A 14,048-nucleotide genomic window follows, 5' to 3' on the forward strand; every position below is an offset into this window, starting at 1 on the left:
AACGAGGGCAAAGGCTGAGGCAGAAGACCAGTTGGATTGGTTGCCATTGAGACAGGACAAGCGAAGCAAGTGCGACGAACGTTCCATTGAAGAATAAGCGGCCCCTCGACTTACTGTATCATACTTGGCCGGAGTCAACTCACTCACTCGACTCACTGACCAAAGACGGAACGGCGGCGCATATCCTTTCTTATGCTCTATCACAACCTCCCACACCTACTCCGTACTGCGAACAGTACTATTATGGTCACCTTTGGTGCGTAGGGAGTGGCCCCAGCGTAATTCACCGCTTCTCACCTGAGAGCGCAGCTTTTACCTTCCGGTTCTTATCTCGGAGACAAGCAGTTGAAAGGGAGCAGTTGGAAGAGAGTAGTGGAAGGGATCATTATGTTCACATACTAGTCCAAGTACCCAAAACCCATCCTGGATCGCCTCATCCGTTGCCAGATACCAAGGCCGTGGTCCCCAGACTCTTTCAAAAGACCAACCGATCTTGCGCGCTCAATGTGCTTTGGCATGTTAGATACACAAGTATTGAAACAAGAAACACAAAAGAAACACAGGGCGTATGACACATGAAAGCCACCCAATCTAGCCCGTCAAGGTCATCACATCCCTTCCCAAGCATCATTACTGTACCCAAATTTTTTGGCGCCTCCCAGGCTCCATAATCTCGCTTTGCTTAGAAACAGTTCAAACTAGTCCCCTTCCGCTTCTTCGTCTTTCCATCCTTGCCCACGGTGAGGAGCCTCATCCTCTCTTCGAGTTGTGCTCGAGCAGCTTCCGCCTCCCTTCTCTTCTTGACTTCTTCCTCCACGGCTTGAACGCTCAGCCGCTCCGATTTCCTCTCTTTCTTCAGGCCGGAAAGCTCTTCCTCCATCGCCCACGCCTTCTTCTTCCAGTTCTCTGCATCCACTCGTAGTTTGTTGGACTGGGTTTCCAGGTCGACCAACGCCTCCTCCAGCGTGGCAGTGAGTTGCTTCTCGGCGTGCAGGTGTTTCTCGATGGTGCGCAAGCGGTTCTCTTGCTCCTCGATCAGCACAGATTGCCGACGTGTATCCGAGCGATCGCGTGAGTTGGTCGAGACGACTGTACCTGAGACCGGAGTGACTGGAAGTGCGACCTCCTTGGACGCGTGGCGGGACTGTGGTGGTGAAGGATTGCTCGCGACGGTGCTTGGAGCAGGCGTCGGCGAAGTGATCTGCAACGCGCCAGGCAGGGCGGGGAGAGGTGGGAGAGGGATGGCTGGCGGCGGTGAAGGTAGAGATGCGATGGATGCCGACTTTCGCAAGTTTGACGTCAATGAATTTGAGCGGGCAGCTTCTGCCTGTGGCGATTGTGGGCGATGCTGTGACTTCATCGTCTGAGTGCGAGATCCATTCTCGGAGCCGGCTTCGTTGATCGACATCCGCTGGTTGAGATCCTGCTCGAGAAGTGTAATGCGCTGTTGCGCCTCGATCAAGGCTTGATTGCCTTGTGCTTGGATGACGGAGAGTCGGTTGTGGTGTTGATCGAAGCTGTTCTGCAACTGTTGCTCCAGCTCTTCAATCATCGCCATCCTGTTGGCCTTCTCGGACTCCACAGCTTGCAAGTTGGCTTCTGCCTTCTTGAGCAGCGCCTCTTTCTCGCGGATGGTCTCTTCGTGGTTGCCGACCTCGTTGGCAAGGCTCCGGATTGTTTCCTGGTAGTTGTTGATCTTGGTGTTAGCGTTCTGCAGCTCTTCCTCCAGCTCTAGCAAGCTCTGTCTGCCGTCAAGCTGCCGTTCAAGCTCGGCATTGGTGCCAGTCAAGCGCGCGTTGGCCTTTTCCACGGCACGTTTCTCCTCTACTAGATCTTGAATGTGGTTCGCAAGCATGTCCGCTGTTGTCGGGTGGCCAAGTGCCTCCTCCGCGTCAGACACAAGTTTCTGCACCGTTGAGACGGCGTCTTCGAGATCATCCTTGTAAGTCGCCTCCAATCTTGCATGCTTCTTGATCACCGCGGAAAGCTGGTCATCATATCCCGAGAGCGCGCCGCCGTGAGCTAGCTTCATCTCCTCGATTTCGCTTGTATGTGCATCATGCAGAGATTTCAGACTCTGCTTGTGGAGTTGAACTTGTGCTTCAGCATGCTTGACCTTCGCTTGAAGGTCTGTAATTTCAGCCCTCAGAGTCGTGATCTCCTGTTGCTGTGACTTGACCATAGCCGCGGAAGCGTCATAATCCTTTGTCAGCGCAGCATGGAGTTGACGGAGTTCAGAGTTCTTTGCAGCATGTTCTGCGTTCTCTGTCTGGTGTTCTTCCAGTTGCTGCTTGAGATTATGGATCAGTTCTTCGTAGTTGTCACGCTCAGTCTGCATAGCATCTGCAGCGGCCGCTCTCGCCGAAGCGGTGTCGCCTTCTCCCGAAGAATGTTGAGCTTTGAGAGTAGCGACGCTTGCTAGAGCAATCTCAAGTTCGGCCTTGGTGCGGTTGTAGTTCTTTTGGCCTTCTTCAATGGCTTGCTGTGACGACTCGAGCTGCAATTTGAGTTCGTCCAGCTGCTGATTCAGAGCGTTGATCCTTTCTTCGTGCCCCAGTGATGGTGGCGGTGTTTGCACATTCGCTTTCTCAGCGATGGCCTTCTGGATCTCCTCTTGCAATTCTTGTTCACGACGGGCGTAGCTTTCGTGCATTGACTTCAATTCTGTCTCTTTCTGGATGATCTGGTCTCGAAGCAGGGACACCATGTTGAGGTCGACTGGAGATCCGGCTTTGATACTGGTTCGTTCTCTCGTCAGGCCCGAAATGATTGTGGATTTGACCTCCATCTCCTTCTTAGCATTCTTGACTTCTGCTTCAAGAGCCTGGATTCGTTCCAGCCGCGCTTGCAGTTCGGTGGTTGCGGCGGACAGGTGGACTTCCGCAGTTTCCATACGGTCAGGCTTCGACTCGAACTCTTCAGCAAGCAGAGCTCTCAGAGATGTGACGGAACGCTGACCTCGATCTACCCCAGTTCCGGTCTGGGAAGTCATGCGCCTGAGCATGCCGGGCGTACCCGGAGACGCGGGCCTCGTTTGCTTCATCTGCGACTTCAGGCGGTCCACAGTGGTCAAAGTCTCCTTATGATCGTTCTGGAGCTGCGCATACTGCTCAGACACCTCTTTCAGGTTGCGTTCGTGTTCCGCCAGGAGACTCTGCAGCTTCTCAACTTCTTCTGACTGAACCTCCACGGAACTAGTTTTCTTGGACACCGGAGTAATGTCTGTATCGGTCGAGGTTGATGATTCCCCAGCCAAGGATAACTCCGAAGAGAGCGAGCGCGAGGATGGCTCTTGTTGACCATCCTCCTCCTCTCGCGTCTCCGCCTCCGCTAAAAAAGCCTCATTCGCAGTGGTTTCATGAACTCCGTTCTCCTGCGGCGACACTGCAGATTGACGATCTTGATCAATAGAGTCCTGCATCTCCGCCAGCGTACGAAGTGCCTCCTGGTATTTTGCTGATAATAAATCCAGCTCATTGACGGTCGATTCGTGCTCGAGCCGCAGGTCGAACAGCTCTTGACTGACTGATTCGAACTTCTCTGTGATGAATTTGGACTGTGCGGGACTCGGCAGAGGCTCTTGCTCTTGCTCAGCTTTGAGGCCTTTCTGTTGAGCAAGGGCAGTCTCCAGCTTCGCGAGGCCAGCTTCATCGCTCTCTGCAGGCAGTTGTTCTGGTGAATCGTCGGCATGCCCCGAGAGCTCGTCTTCATCCTGCGCGGGCAGTTCTGTGGCTTCAGCACTCTCCAAATCCTTTTTGGGTCCCTCGGCGTGGCCGTCCGCCTGTCCATTCGTCTGGATCGGCTTTCCTGCTTTGACTTTGCCGTCTCTTTCTTGGATGTGATCAAGCTCATATAACAGATTGTCGAGCTTGCCGAGACTCCGTTGGCGCTCAACAAGGTGTTGCAGTCTCTCGATTTCACGCTGCATGATTTCCATGTCTTGATCCGACTCCGCTAGGCGCTCTTCAAGAGTACAAATGTAGTCCTCAGCATTTGTCTCGCTTTCTCTGATCCGGGCAATCTCCTTGCGTAGATCTGAGATGATCGCGTCATTCCTTTCGCCTCCAGAACTCTGATCATCAAGCTTCGCCTCCAGATCGTTCAGATATTGTTCGGTATTCGATTCCCTGTCCATCAATTTCTGAACGCGCGCATTGAGTTGCTGATTCATTGTCTCGACATAAGCACACTTGGTCTCCTTCTCAAGCAGGTTGCTCTCGGTGTTGGCGAGCGAAGATCGAGTATTTGACAGATTTGCTTCGAGGCTCTGAATCGTCTTCTCATATTCCATGACCACTTGCTCGATCATTTCCTGATTAGCCTGAGATCGTTTCAAGCGATCCACTGCACTTTCCCCAACAACGTTGACTTGGTCGAGAGGCTCGCTACTTCTGGTCAGTTCCGATACTAGCTTGGCATGTCTCTGGCTGAGAGCATTGTAGCTCTCCTGAACATCCAGTAACTGGTTGTGCAGTTCATTTTCCCGGTCGTTGGATCGGTCTGATCGCTCGGAGATCATGCCCGGTCGGCGATCGCTCGACTCAGCGCTGCGGATCTGCTGTCTCAAAAAGGCAATTTCAGTCCGCAAACGTTCGATCACAGCTTGCTTGTCCGCACCGTCGTCGACTTGCTGGATCTTGGGTTTGCTTTGGATATTTCGAGCCCTCTGCGCGTATTGCACGGTGTTCAAAGTCTCACTGAGGTGAAACTCCGCGGGTGTGACGCAAGCGATCATATATGTAATCGCGTTCCCACCCAGTGAGTCTTGAAGCATCCGCGTCAATTTGGAATCTCTGTACGACACATATGTGCCCGGCGACCTTGATGACAATTGCGAAATCACCTTGCCTAAACTGGCCAATCCTGCGTTGATGGAAATGCCCTCCCTTGCACGGTCACCTGTAGCACCAGTGTTCTTGAGTCGTTCGCTACCAGCCAAGTCGACAAAGTGAAGCTTGCTCTCGACAGTCATTGGGGAGTCGCCGCCAGACATGTGATCCACCGCAGCTGACGACCGTTTGTCTTTCGCCGAAGGAAATCCTTGAGCTTTGGTTTGGCGTAGGTTGATTGTAAAGACGGCATGTGACCGCGACGATCGGGCATTGATGGCGGTGGCATCGGTCTGTCGAATGGCAGATCCGTGATTGAGAACACGCATGAGCTCTTCAACCGTGGACACACGCACCGAGTTCAAGCCTTCCACAAATATCCGGCCACGAGGGTCTTCTCGTATCTGGACATTTGCTCTCTCGGTGAACGGCGCATCCTCTGGGAGCAGCAAGTCCCGCGGCTGTTCGTTGTAGATTTCGACATAAGTGACCGACATGTCCCATCCCTTGTCGGCGAAGGCCTTTGAATTTTGTATGACTTGGTTCAAGCTCGTGACTGAATATCTAGTAGGTGATTTCAGGCCAGAGTTGTGCCTACTGTGCGCCGCTTGCGCTGCGCCCCAATTGAGGCTCTCGAACAGATACTGCGCCGCTCGGGGAATGACACCTACGAAACGTAAATATGAATCTTCGACTCGAGTGGAATGAGACTCACCTTTCAGCGAAGTATCAAACTGTTCCTTGGGGCCAGAAGTTCCCATAGTATAACTCTTGCCTGCTCCAGACTGGCCGTAGGCGAGTATTGAGACATTGTAGCCCTGCAAGAAGGAATCCACACTGTCTTGAAGATCCTCCCATACTGCTTTTTGATTGACGTCCTCGCCGAAGACGCGGTCGAAGATGAAGATCTTTCGTCCCTGCGGTGACTCAACTGCAAGACTAGTGTTTGTGTTAACTTGTACCATCGATCGCTGGAATCTTTGTGGGATGAGGTCAAAGCCGGGATCTGACGGACCCAGAGGGGGTCGAACTCGGACCACTACACATGGTGTCAGCCTGGACGTGTCCCTGAACTCGCGCTTGTGCCTAAACTGACCGACTTTGACTGAAGTCTTCACCTCTTCATCTGACGACCTGCTCCCAATCTGATTACTGCTCTGGCTCATGCGGCTGTGACTTCGCGGGGGCGGTCGATTCATCATGCTCTGAGGCCGTGGCTTACGAAGTGCGTCTGTCGATGAACCCGAGAACACGCTCTGCGGCCGGACCTGGCGCGCGCCATCTGGAGACGCGGGAGGCGTTGAGACCATGCTGTGCACGTCTGGTCTGCCCAGGTGATGCTGCCGTAAGGCTGCGCGACTCCTTCAGGCCGTCACCGAGACACCCACGACGAATGACACTGCACGCAGGCCTCAAGATTTGTGGTTGACACGACACGGTGCTGTTAGCACGCAGCCACGCGTGGAGGCATTCGAGAAGAAATCCGATTTTCCGCGACGGGTGGAGGATGCTTCGAAGGGTTTTGGTGGAGGCGGGGCGTTCTTTGACTTGGATGGCTCCGCGACCTCGACAGGTGTCGAAACCGAAGGAGGATACTTGCTGACAGGCCGATGACTTGCCCTCTCTGTGTCTTCGTGGGGGACAAGGAGTGAATGTGATTGTGGGTGGAAGTTTCAGAGTGAATACAGACGGTGGCCGATGTTTTTTCTTTCGTGTCCGTGGACAGCTGGCGAGAGGAGGATCGCGGTAAAGGTTGCAAAGACTATCGCAGTCGCGTTCGAATCAAGCTGGGAAGTTTGTGAAGCCGCCAACAGCGTGCAAAATTGTTGTCCGACCGATTCAGTCAGGAGTCGTCCAAAAGTTCGAGGCAAAAGGCTCCTGCGCGGCCAGCTCGCGTCGTCGGATCCCTAACCGGTTAAGCTGGCTCCTACAAGGCACGGCTTCAGGTACCTTGCTCTTCACCGTTGAAGTAATTGGCGGTTTAATCTCCGCCGGGCGCGGAACACTGTAGCGGCTAGGCTAAAGCAGGTGCAGTTTATTTAGGGCCGTTGCAAAGTGTGTGTGGGGAGCACCGCAACCTTGATTGGGCTGCCCTGGGTAATTGATGCCGGGGGCTGTTGTAGCCTACAAGCTTGGCCTTGAGCAACGCTTAGGGCTAGGCCACTTACACCCAAGGGTCTCTGCTTGGGAGCTGCTTTGCTGCTGTCCCGTGTTACCCACGACGCTTCGTTCATGCCGGCTCAAGCTGGTTAACATTTCCGGTCAAGCTCCAACCACTGTTCCCTTTTCGTGGGATTCGCCGTGACCTCGAGTCAGCCATATGCCAGGGTGCGCGTTTGAGATGCCTCTGCCTCAGCCTCAGCCACCTCAGGGGTGGTCACGATCACCAACTACTGCAGGGGATCTCGCCGCCAGCCTCGCTAAATTCTCACCTTTCTCTACGGGGTACCAGGTACTCCGTACTGCATCGTTGATGTTGTCACAAAATCTGGGTTCTGTGGATAAGAGCATACCACTAACTCCAGCACACGGTATGCATACTGACGGGGTCACACGACGGGCACCGGACAATCGCCAACCTCTCTTCGATGTGGGCAAGGTGGGGATGGCGCTGGACCCTTCAAAACACTTGTCTTTCGAGGGAAAGATTTGGTCACGATATGATTTCTGGGGCTTGATAGTGGACAGCAAGATCTCCATGCTGTGTGGGCATGGAGACTCGCGATGGGCGTACCCAGGAAGTATGTGCGTTCTCGAAGGGAGGCCGATAAATGTTTAGGTTCCAACGGTGAAACTCTATTCCTTCAGGACGTCTTATCGCGATATCTTGCGGAGGAACAAGTCCGCCCACCGTGGACGCTTCGTAAAGTGGCAGGGCGGTGAGCATCCCGTTGACTCATCGAGATATGCCAACGGATCCCACATGAAATCGGTCTCTTGTAGCTGATCAGCCTGGATGAGTGATTATAGCTGACGCTGAGCAACAAAGTATAAATGCAAGCACCGAAGCCTTCTGCGGAGTGGAAATACGAGTATAATTGATAGGAGTAATGCGTCTAATTCTCCGATGATCCTTTTCCTGATAGGGACACGAAGAATGAGAGTGAAACAAGTGCCATCCACGTGGGGAATTCTCCGTTGCTTTCGACGCTTGACCCTCGAGGACTTCAAGTCGCGTGCAAGTGAACTCGCCGCGAGAAAATAACCAGGAACGCCAGGAACGGAACAATGTCGAGTATTATTCCAGCCCATTATGCCTCTGTGACTGCGAGCAGCCACAGCAGTCTGTCCTATCAACAGTGATGTAACTGGGGGTGCTATTCTGTCACATAATACGGAGTATGATCCAAGACAACCAGTCTGGAACTGTCGTTGTGTACTCCGTACGAAGTATTGATCTCGACAAGTGATCAGATGCGGGGTGTTCAGGCCGAACATCCAACCTCGCTTGCGAGACAGGTTTCACTTTGGGCCAGTTTGAGGCCTCGCACCAGTGTCCGGCGGTTTGCCTCCGGGGGTATCGAGTACCCAGTAACCATGTTGCAGGCAGGTCATATCCGCTCCTTTGCTGTCCTGGCGCCTTCGCTGCGTAACTGCGGGACGGGGCGGGGAATGATACCAAGGGTCGAGAACTCGCTTTGCTGCAGCATCATACGCAGTACTCGGACTCTGGAGTGTATCATCACTTCCACTGGAAGACGTGCATGAAGTTCGAGTTTCAACCATGGGCGCAGAACAGGTCGACTTCATCCCGCGGCAGGTTACCCCTCTGAAGATTCATCGCTTCCATCCTTCTCGTCATCATCCTCATTTTCGTCTTCTGAACCACTAATATCAAGACCATGGGGTTGGTCCTCTTTGGCGTCACCGTCCACACCATGCTCTTTCATGTATGCTTCAAGCTCTTTCGCCATCTTCTTGGAAAATCCCGAAGCCTCAACCTCGACATCAAGCCTTTTGGAACCATCTTTCCCAAGCTCTCGCTTTGCATCTGCAAAGATGGGACCTTCGTCATTGCTAACAAATCCGAAGCGTCTTGAAAAGAAGCGCTTCACGCAGTCGACGTCTCTGTTGAAATAGAATTCGGCGTTGGGGTGATCCACGCTGACCATCTGAGGAAAGTCAATCAAGACCGGCACAAGCCGAATGTCGTCTGCTTGCTCCTCTTCTTTGATCAAGATATTGAACTCGTTGAAATCGCCATGGATTAGTCCAAGTGAGCACAAACGCACAAGGACTTCCATGAGCTCCCCATACAGTCCAGCGGGATCTGGAACCTTTTCGATCTGTCGTAGCGGGAAGCCGTCGATCAAAGACATAACCAGCTGATGTCGATTTTGCCCTAGTGGGATTGGGACACTGAGGCCCGCTTCGTGCAGGGCTTGCAGGAAAGCAAACTCTTTGACAGCAGCTAGTCGCGACATGTACATCCAGCTGCCAGCGCCTCTCTCCTTCTGTGCCTTAGTTCTCGCATAATCGCGTTTATTTCGCACACCTTTCTTGAAGCTGACCCTACCCAGCCGGTGGATCTTGAGTACACGTTGTTCACCCTTCTCATCACTGACAACCAAGATATCACTTTCCTTGCCAACACCAATCTGGTTCCCCACGCTGTACACGGTGTTGCTCTTCTGCAAGGAATGCAAAGCCAGATAGTCGAGGCCGCCATAGGTCAGTCTGTACCCATCGTACTTGGCATTCTTCACCTTGGCTATCAGGTCCGCTTTGGCAAGCAACGAGATGCTGCGGTTGACATCACCTACAGCGGACTTGGAAAGATTGACGATTAGTGTGGTTGGGACGACTTCATGATTGCGGCTCCCAGATTCGACTGCAGCAAGAACCCGCCAGTCGGTGGGATTGAGGTATCGCAAGGCTTTTGTGTCGAGCTTCATTATTGCCGATGATGAACATGCTCGGTTGCCATGCTCTGAATAGTGAATGGAGACTGCTCGTGGCAGGATTTTGGTGATTAAGTCACAAGGGAAATGCCATGCACTAAGAGTGGAGGAAGAATCTAATCTAATCTTGACGGCGCTTCACGGATCACGTGCCACAAGTGCTAAATCGTGGCTCAAATCCCTCCTGGACACACGAAGCCGCACTTGAACATGTCCGCTGCTCTGGAAAGGAAACCCCACCGACTCTGGAAGTTCTCGCTAGGACCCCACGGAAAATGTAAAGAACCCCCACGCATCTATTTGTGTCCTCGACACGGTCCAGGCGACACCTTCAAACTTGGACGTCGACGATTTGCGTCTCCACACTTGTATCTCGTCTTGAACCTTTCTGGTCCAGTCACATGGAGCGTCGAGGCTTTGCGATGTCGGCAAAATTCCGAGTCCTACCAAGGACGGGCACTTCGGCTTGTGTCCGATGTGCTTGCGTCGACCTCGTATCCGGTGTCTCGGTGTACATCACTGCACGGAGTTGCCGGAAATGGCAATCCGAAGGTGATTGTCAACCTCACAGAACCGGTCCTGCGACGATGGCTGAGCGACAGTAGTGCGTTGAAGCTCGCTCACAACAGGCCACCAGAAGAGAACTACATGCAGAGATGCGTTTGACGTTCTGCAGACACTAGCTACTCTCGAGACTGTGTTCCTATCGGCATCGCCTCAGCCCGAGGTGCATGTCATCTCACCTCACCAAACGCCCCTCGAGCACAAGCGGCAAATGGCTAAATGGAAAACGGTCAACGATCCAATGAATTCCAGTCTCTCCACGAGTTCGCCAGGCAAGCCCCACCATAACAAAGCTCTGAAGGGCCTGGGACGGCCATTTCCCCGCATTGCATTTTGCGAAGAAGCGAAGGGTACACGCGGTAGATACAAATACATACTCCTCAGGTGTCGACTCTCCAGCTCCTCAAGTCAATCGGTGCCTGACCTCCAGGATCACTTGTTATATTCACACGCGGCTCGAAAAAGCCCCTCAAGATGTCGTCGAAGCATTTCATTGACGACCCAACTCATCTCGTCCAGACGTCTCTCTCCGCACTGACTCTGCTCAATCCCTCCGTGGCCTTCGATGCACAGAACAGAATCGTGTACCGCAGGCCGACCAAGGAGGTAACAGAGAATCCGAAGGTCTCAATCATCACAGGTGGAGGCTCGGGCCATGAACCGGTAAGTCTCCGCACAATGCGACTGTGCTGTGCCCCCGTAGACTGGCGCCGGCGGGCACGAGACCCGATGCCTACCAACCGCACAGAACGAAAAGAACGACTAACTGGATAAAATGCAGGCATTCGCTGGTTTCGTCGGCAAAGGCTTCGTAACTGCTGCCGTCGCTGGCACTATCTTCGCCAGCCCTTCCGCCGAACAAGTGCGCCGCGCTGCCCTCACCCGCGTCCCCACCGAGAAAGGGGTCGCCATCGTGACGTTCAACTATACTGGTGATGTCCTGAACTTTGGTATGGCGGCTGAAAAGGCCAAAGCCGCCGGCGTTGACACCGAGTTCTACGCCATTGGTGACGATGTCGGCGTGGGCCGAGAAAAAGGTGGTAAAGTCGGCAGGAGAGGTATTGGTGGCTCGATCCTCGTGCTCAAGATCATAGGAGCTTTGGCCGAAGCCGGTGGAAGCCTGAAGGAGGTTTACGAGCTTACCAAGCAAGTCGCAGGCAACCTCGTGTCTGTAGGAGCATCTATGGAGCATGTGCACGTCCCTGGGCGAGACAAGCCCAACTCCGACGAGATCATCCCAACCGAAGAGATTGAAGTTGGTATGGGCATTCACAACGAACCGGGTAGTCACCGTGTGTCAGCAACGTTGCCGGAACTCATCAAAACGATGTTAGCACAGATGTTGGATCCCAACGACAAGGACAGACACTACGTCGACATCAACAAGGACGACAAGACCGTGCTTCTGATCAACAACCTGGGCGGTGTCAGCAATCTGGAAATCGGAGGAATCGTGGCAGAGGTCCACAAGCAATTGAAGGAAGACTACGGCATCGTCCCTGTGCGAGTCATCGCTGGTACCTTCATTACCTCTCTGAACGGTCTGGGCTTCTCAGCCTCTGTTCTCAAGCTAGAAGATACCGGTCTCGGACCTGGCAAGTCGATGCTTGAGCTCCTCGACGCGCCAGCCGAGGCATTTGGCTGGGCTGCCGCTACTCGGACCGAGACCTGGAATGCCGACAATTCTGCCACTGCCGAAGGCCAGCCGCCAGTAACAGCTGAGGGCCAATCCTCCAATCTGAAGCTTGATCCCCAGCAGGCTCACAAGATTCTCAAGGCGGGTCTCGACAAGATGATCGCCGCTGAGGCAGATGTTACCAAGTACGACACAATCATTGGAGACGGCGACTGCGGTATCGGCCTAAAGAGGGGTGCTGAGGCCGTGCTCAAAGAATTGTCTTCGGGTGATGCCCCCTCGGATGCCGTCGCCTTTGTCAACAAGATTGTACCGGTGGTCGAGAATACAATGGACGGCACGTCTGGTGCTATCTATGCGATCTTCCTCAATGCACTGGCGCATGGTCTGAGAGAACAAGATACTGGATCCCCAGCAGACGTCGATGCAAAGATTTGGGCAGCAGCATTGAAGTCAAGTCTTCAGGCGCTGGGCAAATATACACCTGCAGTGCCAGGTGACAGGACGTTAATGGATGCGTTGGTGCCTTTTGTTGACACTCTCAGCAGCACCGGCGATGTCAAGAAGGCGGCTGAGGCTGCTAAGGAGGGAGCAGAGAAGACGAAGAGCATGAAAGCCAGTTTGGGAAGAGCTGTCTATGTCGGCGCGGAGGATGAATGGATGGGCAAGATCCCCGATCCAGGCGCCTGGGGCTTGCAAGAGTTCTTGGTTGGACTGGCTGGTGCCGCTAGCTAAGTGGCGTCCTGTATCCTCAGACTGCGAAAAGGCGGTCGATCATGCCGCTGTGCTGAGCTAGGCAGCAGCCTGCCCAGATAAAATAGGAAAATTCCGTATTCGACGCGATTCTGGGTATCGGTAAATCTTTGCCATCGCCTTGCGCCGGCCTGAAACTCGAGCCTGTGCCTGAAATGTAGTCCTTCCAAGAAAAACCTGCCCGGACGCCACACTTGGACCTTGCTCGGTCGCTGGTTTGGCGATTGCGAGGTGGCCTCAACATTTGATACTGTAACCATAGCAATCCTCTGGCAAGCGGGTGCACATGCACGTCCCAGTCGGAACCCACAAGCGCGAGCGACCACGTCCTGCACAGGAATGAGCTCAACTCAGCAGCACTAGGATGACGCTGTCGCCCCGCAAGAACATTTTACTGATGAATCTGTCCTTGTTGACACCCTTGCCACCTCCTTTGCCTTTTTCTGTCCACATCTCCTTGACGTTTTCCAGAACCATATTGCAATGGCGGTCAAATGCTTTTACTCGAGCCAGCAATTTGCGGTTGTTTCGACATGAAATCAGCACTTGAGTGTGTGTGCGAGTTGCGGTCATGAGAATGGAGAGCGGCCCGGTCGACAGTTCGTGGGCTTCGACGAGGGAGACTTCATATTCACTACAACCGAAGCGTAATAGTTAGTTTGATCTCAGATAGTGCAGGACTGTTTCGTGTTGCGATGGCGATGAATGGATATAGGAGACAGAGGTGAGTGTGCTAGTGCATCAATGATAGCATGATGTCGGCAGAATATGTCATGCAACGACGAAGTCGCGGTGGGGGCGGAGAGCGGAGCGGAATCGGCGTGCCAGGGGGGTGGGCGGAGTGTTTGTTGTGATGGCGGGTGCAAGGGGAGAGGAGTGCACCAAACTGAGGGGAGCGGGGATGTTCACATACGTTAATTCGTTTCTCGGCTTATTGAGCAGATCTCTATTGTGGAAGAACACCAGGGGTCAGCAAATTCGCTTCGGCGTGGAGGTGGCCACCACGGCAGGTTACTCCGGAGATAAGCACAGGTGAGAGACAGGGGTATGAGTCAGGCAATGAACGTACTGTATTTTGGAGGCTTCCATGGTCATAGCAGAAATACTTAAAGAGTCTCGATTCCTGTCCAAAGGTATTGAAATTCCTCGATTTCTCGAAAACGCTTTGGAGGCCTAGCGAGACGGTCGGCTGACCTTCCTATGCTGGAACACGGCTACTACTAGACTGGCCACGGGGTACGTCATCCGCGCCACGCTCCCTCTGGCACCCACCTGGGGCACCAGCCTCCGAAGCCTTGCATACACGCGTTTGGGCCAGCGCGTCCGCGGCCATTGAAGGTACCTCTCAACCTTCCATTTCCCTCG

General features: G+C 53.6%; 4 protein-coding genes across 4 annotated transcripts; 1 reads left to right on the plus strand and 3 right to left on the minus strand.

Moving 5' to 3' along the window:
- Positions 1–682: 682 nt before the first annotated feature.
- On the minus strand, positions 683–6,139 carry A1O7_08720 (uncharacterized protein; the record flags this gene model as incomplete). The annotated part of the gene is made up of 4 exons (XM_007762710.1): positions 683–5,496; positions 5,545–5,868; positions 5,926–6,046; positions 6,098–6,139. The coding sequence occupies 4 exons, from the start codon at positions 6,137–6,139 to the stop codon at positions 683–685; spliced, it is 5,301 nt and encodes a 1,766-aa protein (XP_007760900.1).
- Positions 6,140–8,590: 2,451 nt separating this feature from the next.
- On the minus strand, positions 8,591–9,724 carry A1O7_08721 (Atypical/RIO/RIO2 protein kinase; the record flags this gene model as incomplete). Its single annotated transcript, XM_007762711.1, has 1 exon — positions 8,591–9,724. The coding sequence occupies one exon, from the start codon at positions 9,722–9,724 to the stop codon at positions 8,591–8,593; it is 1,134 nt and encodes a 377-aa protein (XP_007760901.1).
- Positions 9,725–10,768: 1,044 nt separating this feature from the next.
- Positions 10,769–12,665, plus strand: A1O7_08722 (dihydroxyacetone kinase; the record flags this gene model as incomplete). The annotated part of the gene is made up of 2 exons (XM_007762712.1): positions 10,769–10,957; positions 11,076–12,665. The coding sequence occupies 2 exons, from the start codon at positions 10,769–10,771 to the stop codon at positions 12,663–12,665; spliced, it is 1,779 nt and encodes a 592-aa protein (XP_007760902.1).
- A 363-nt stretch (positions 12,666–13,028) lies between these two features.
- A1O7_08723 (small nuclear ribonucleoprotein D2) lies at positions 13,029–13,256 on the minus strand (the record flags this gene model as incomplete). Its single annotated transcript, XM_007762713.1, has 1 exon — positions 13,029–13,256. One exon carries the CDS (start codon positions 13,254–13,256, stop codon positions 13,029–13,031), a length of 228 nt encoding a protein of 75 aa, XP_007760903.1.
- Between the last annotated feature and the right edge of the window lie 792 nt (positions 13,257–14,048).

The sequence above is a fragment of the Cladophialophora yegresii genome (genome assembly GCF_000585515.1).
Source record: "Cladophialophora yegresii CBS 114405 chromosome Unknown aczIN-supercont1.6, whole genome shotgun sequence".
NCBI lineage: Eukaryota > Fungi > Ascomycota > Eurotiomycetes > Chaetothyriales > Herpotrichiellaceae > Cladophialophora > Cladophialophora yegresii.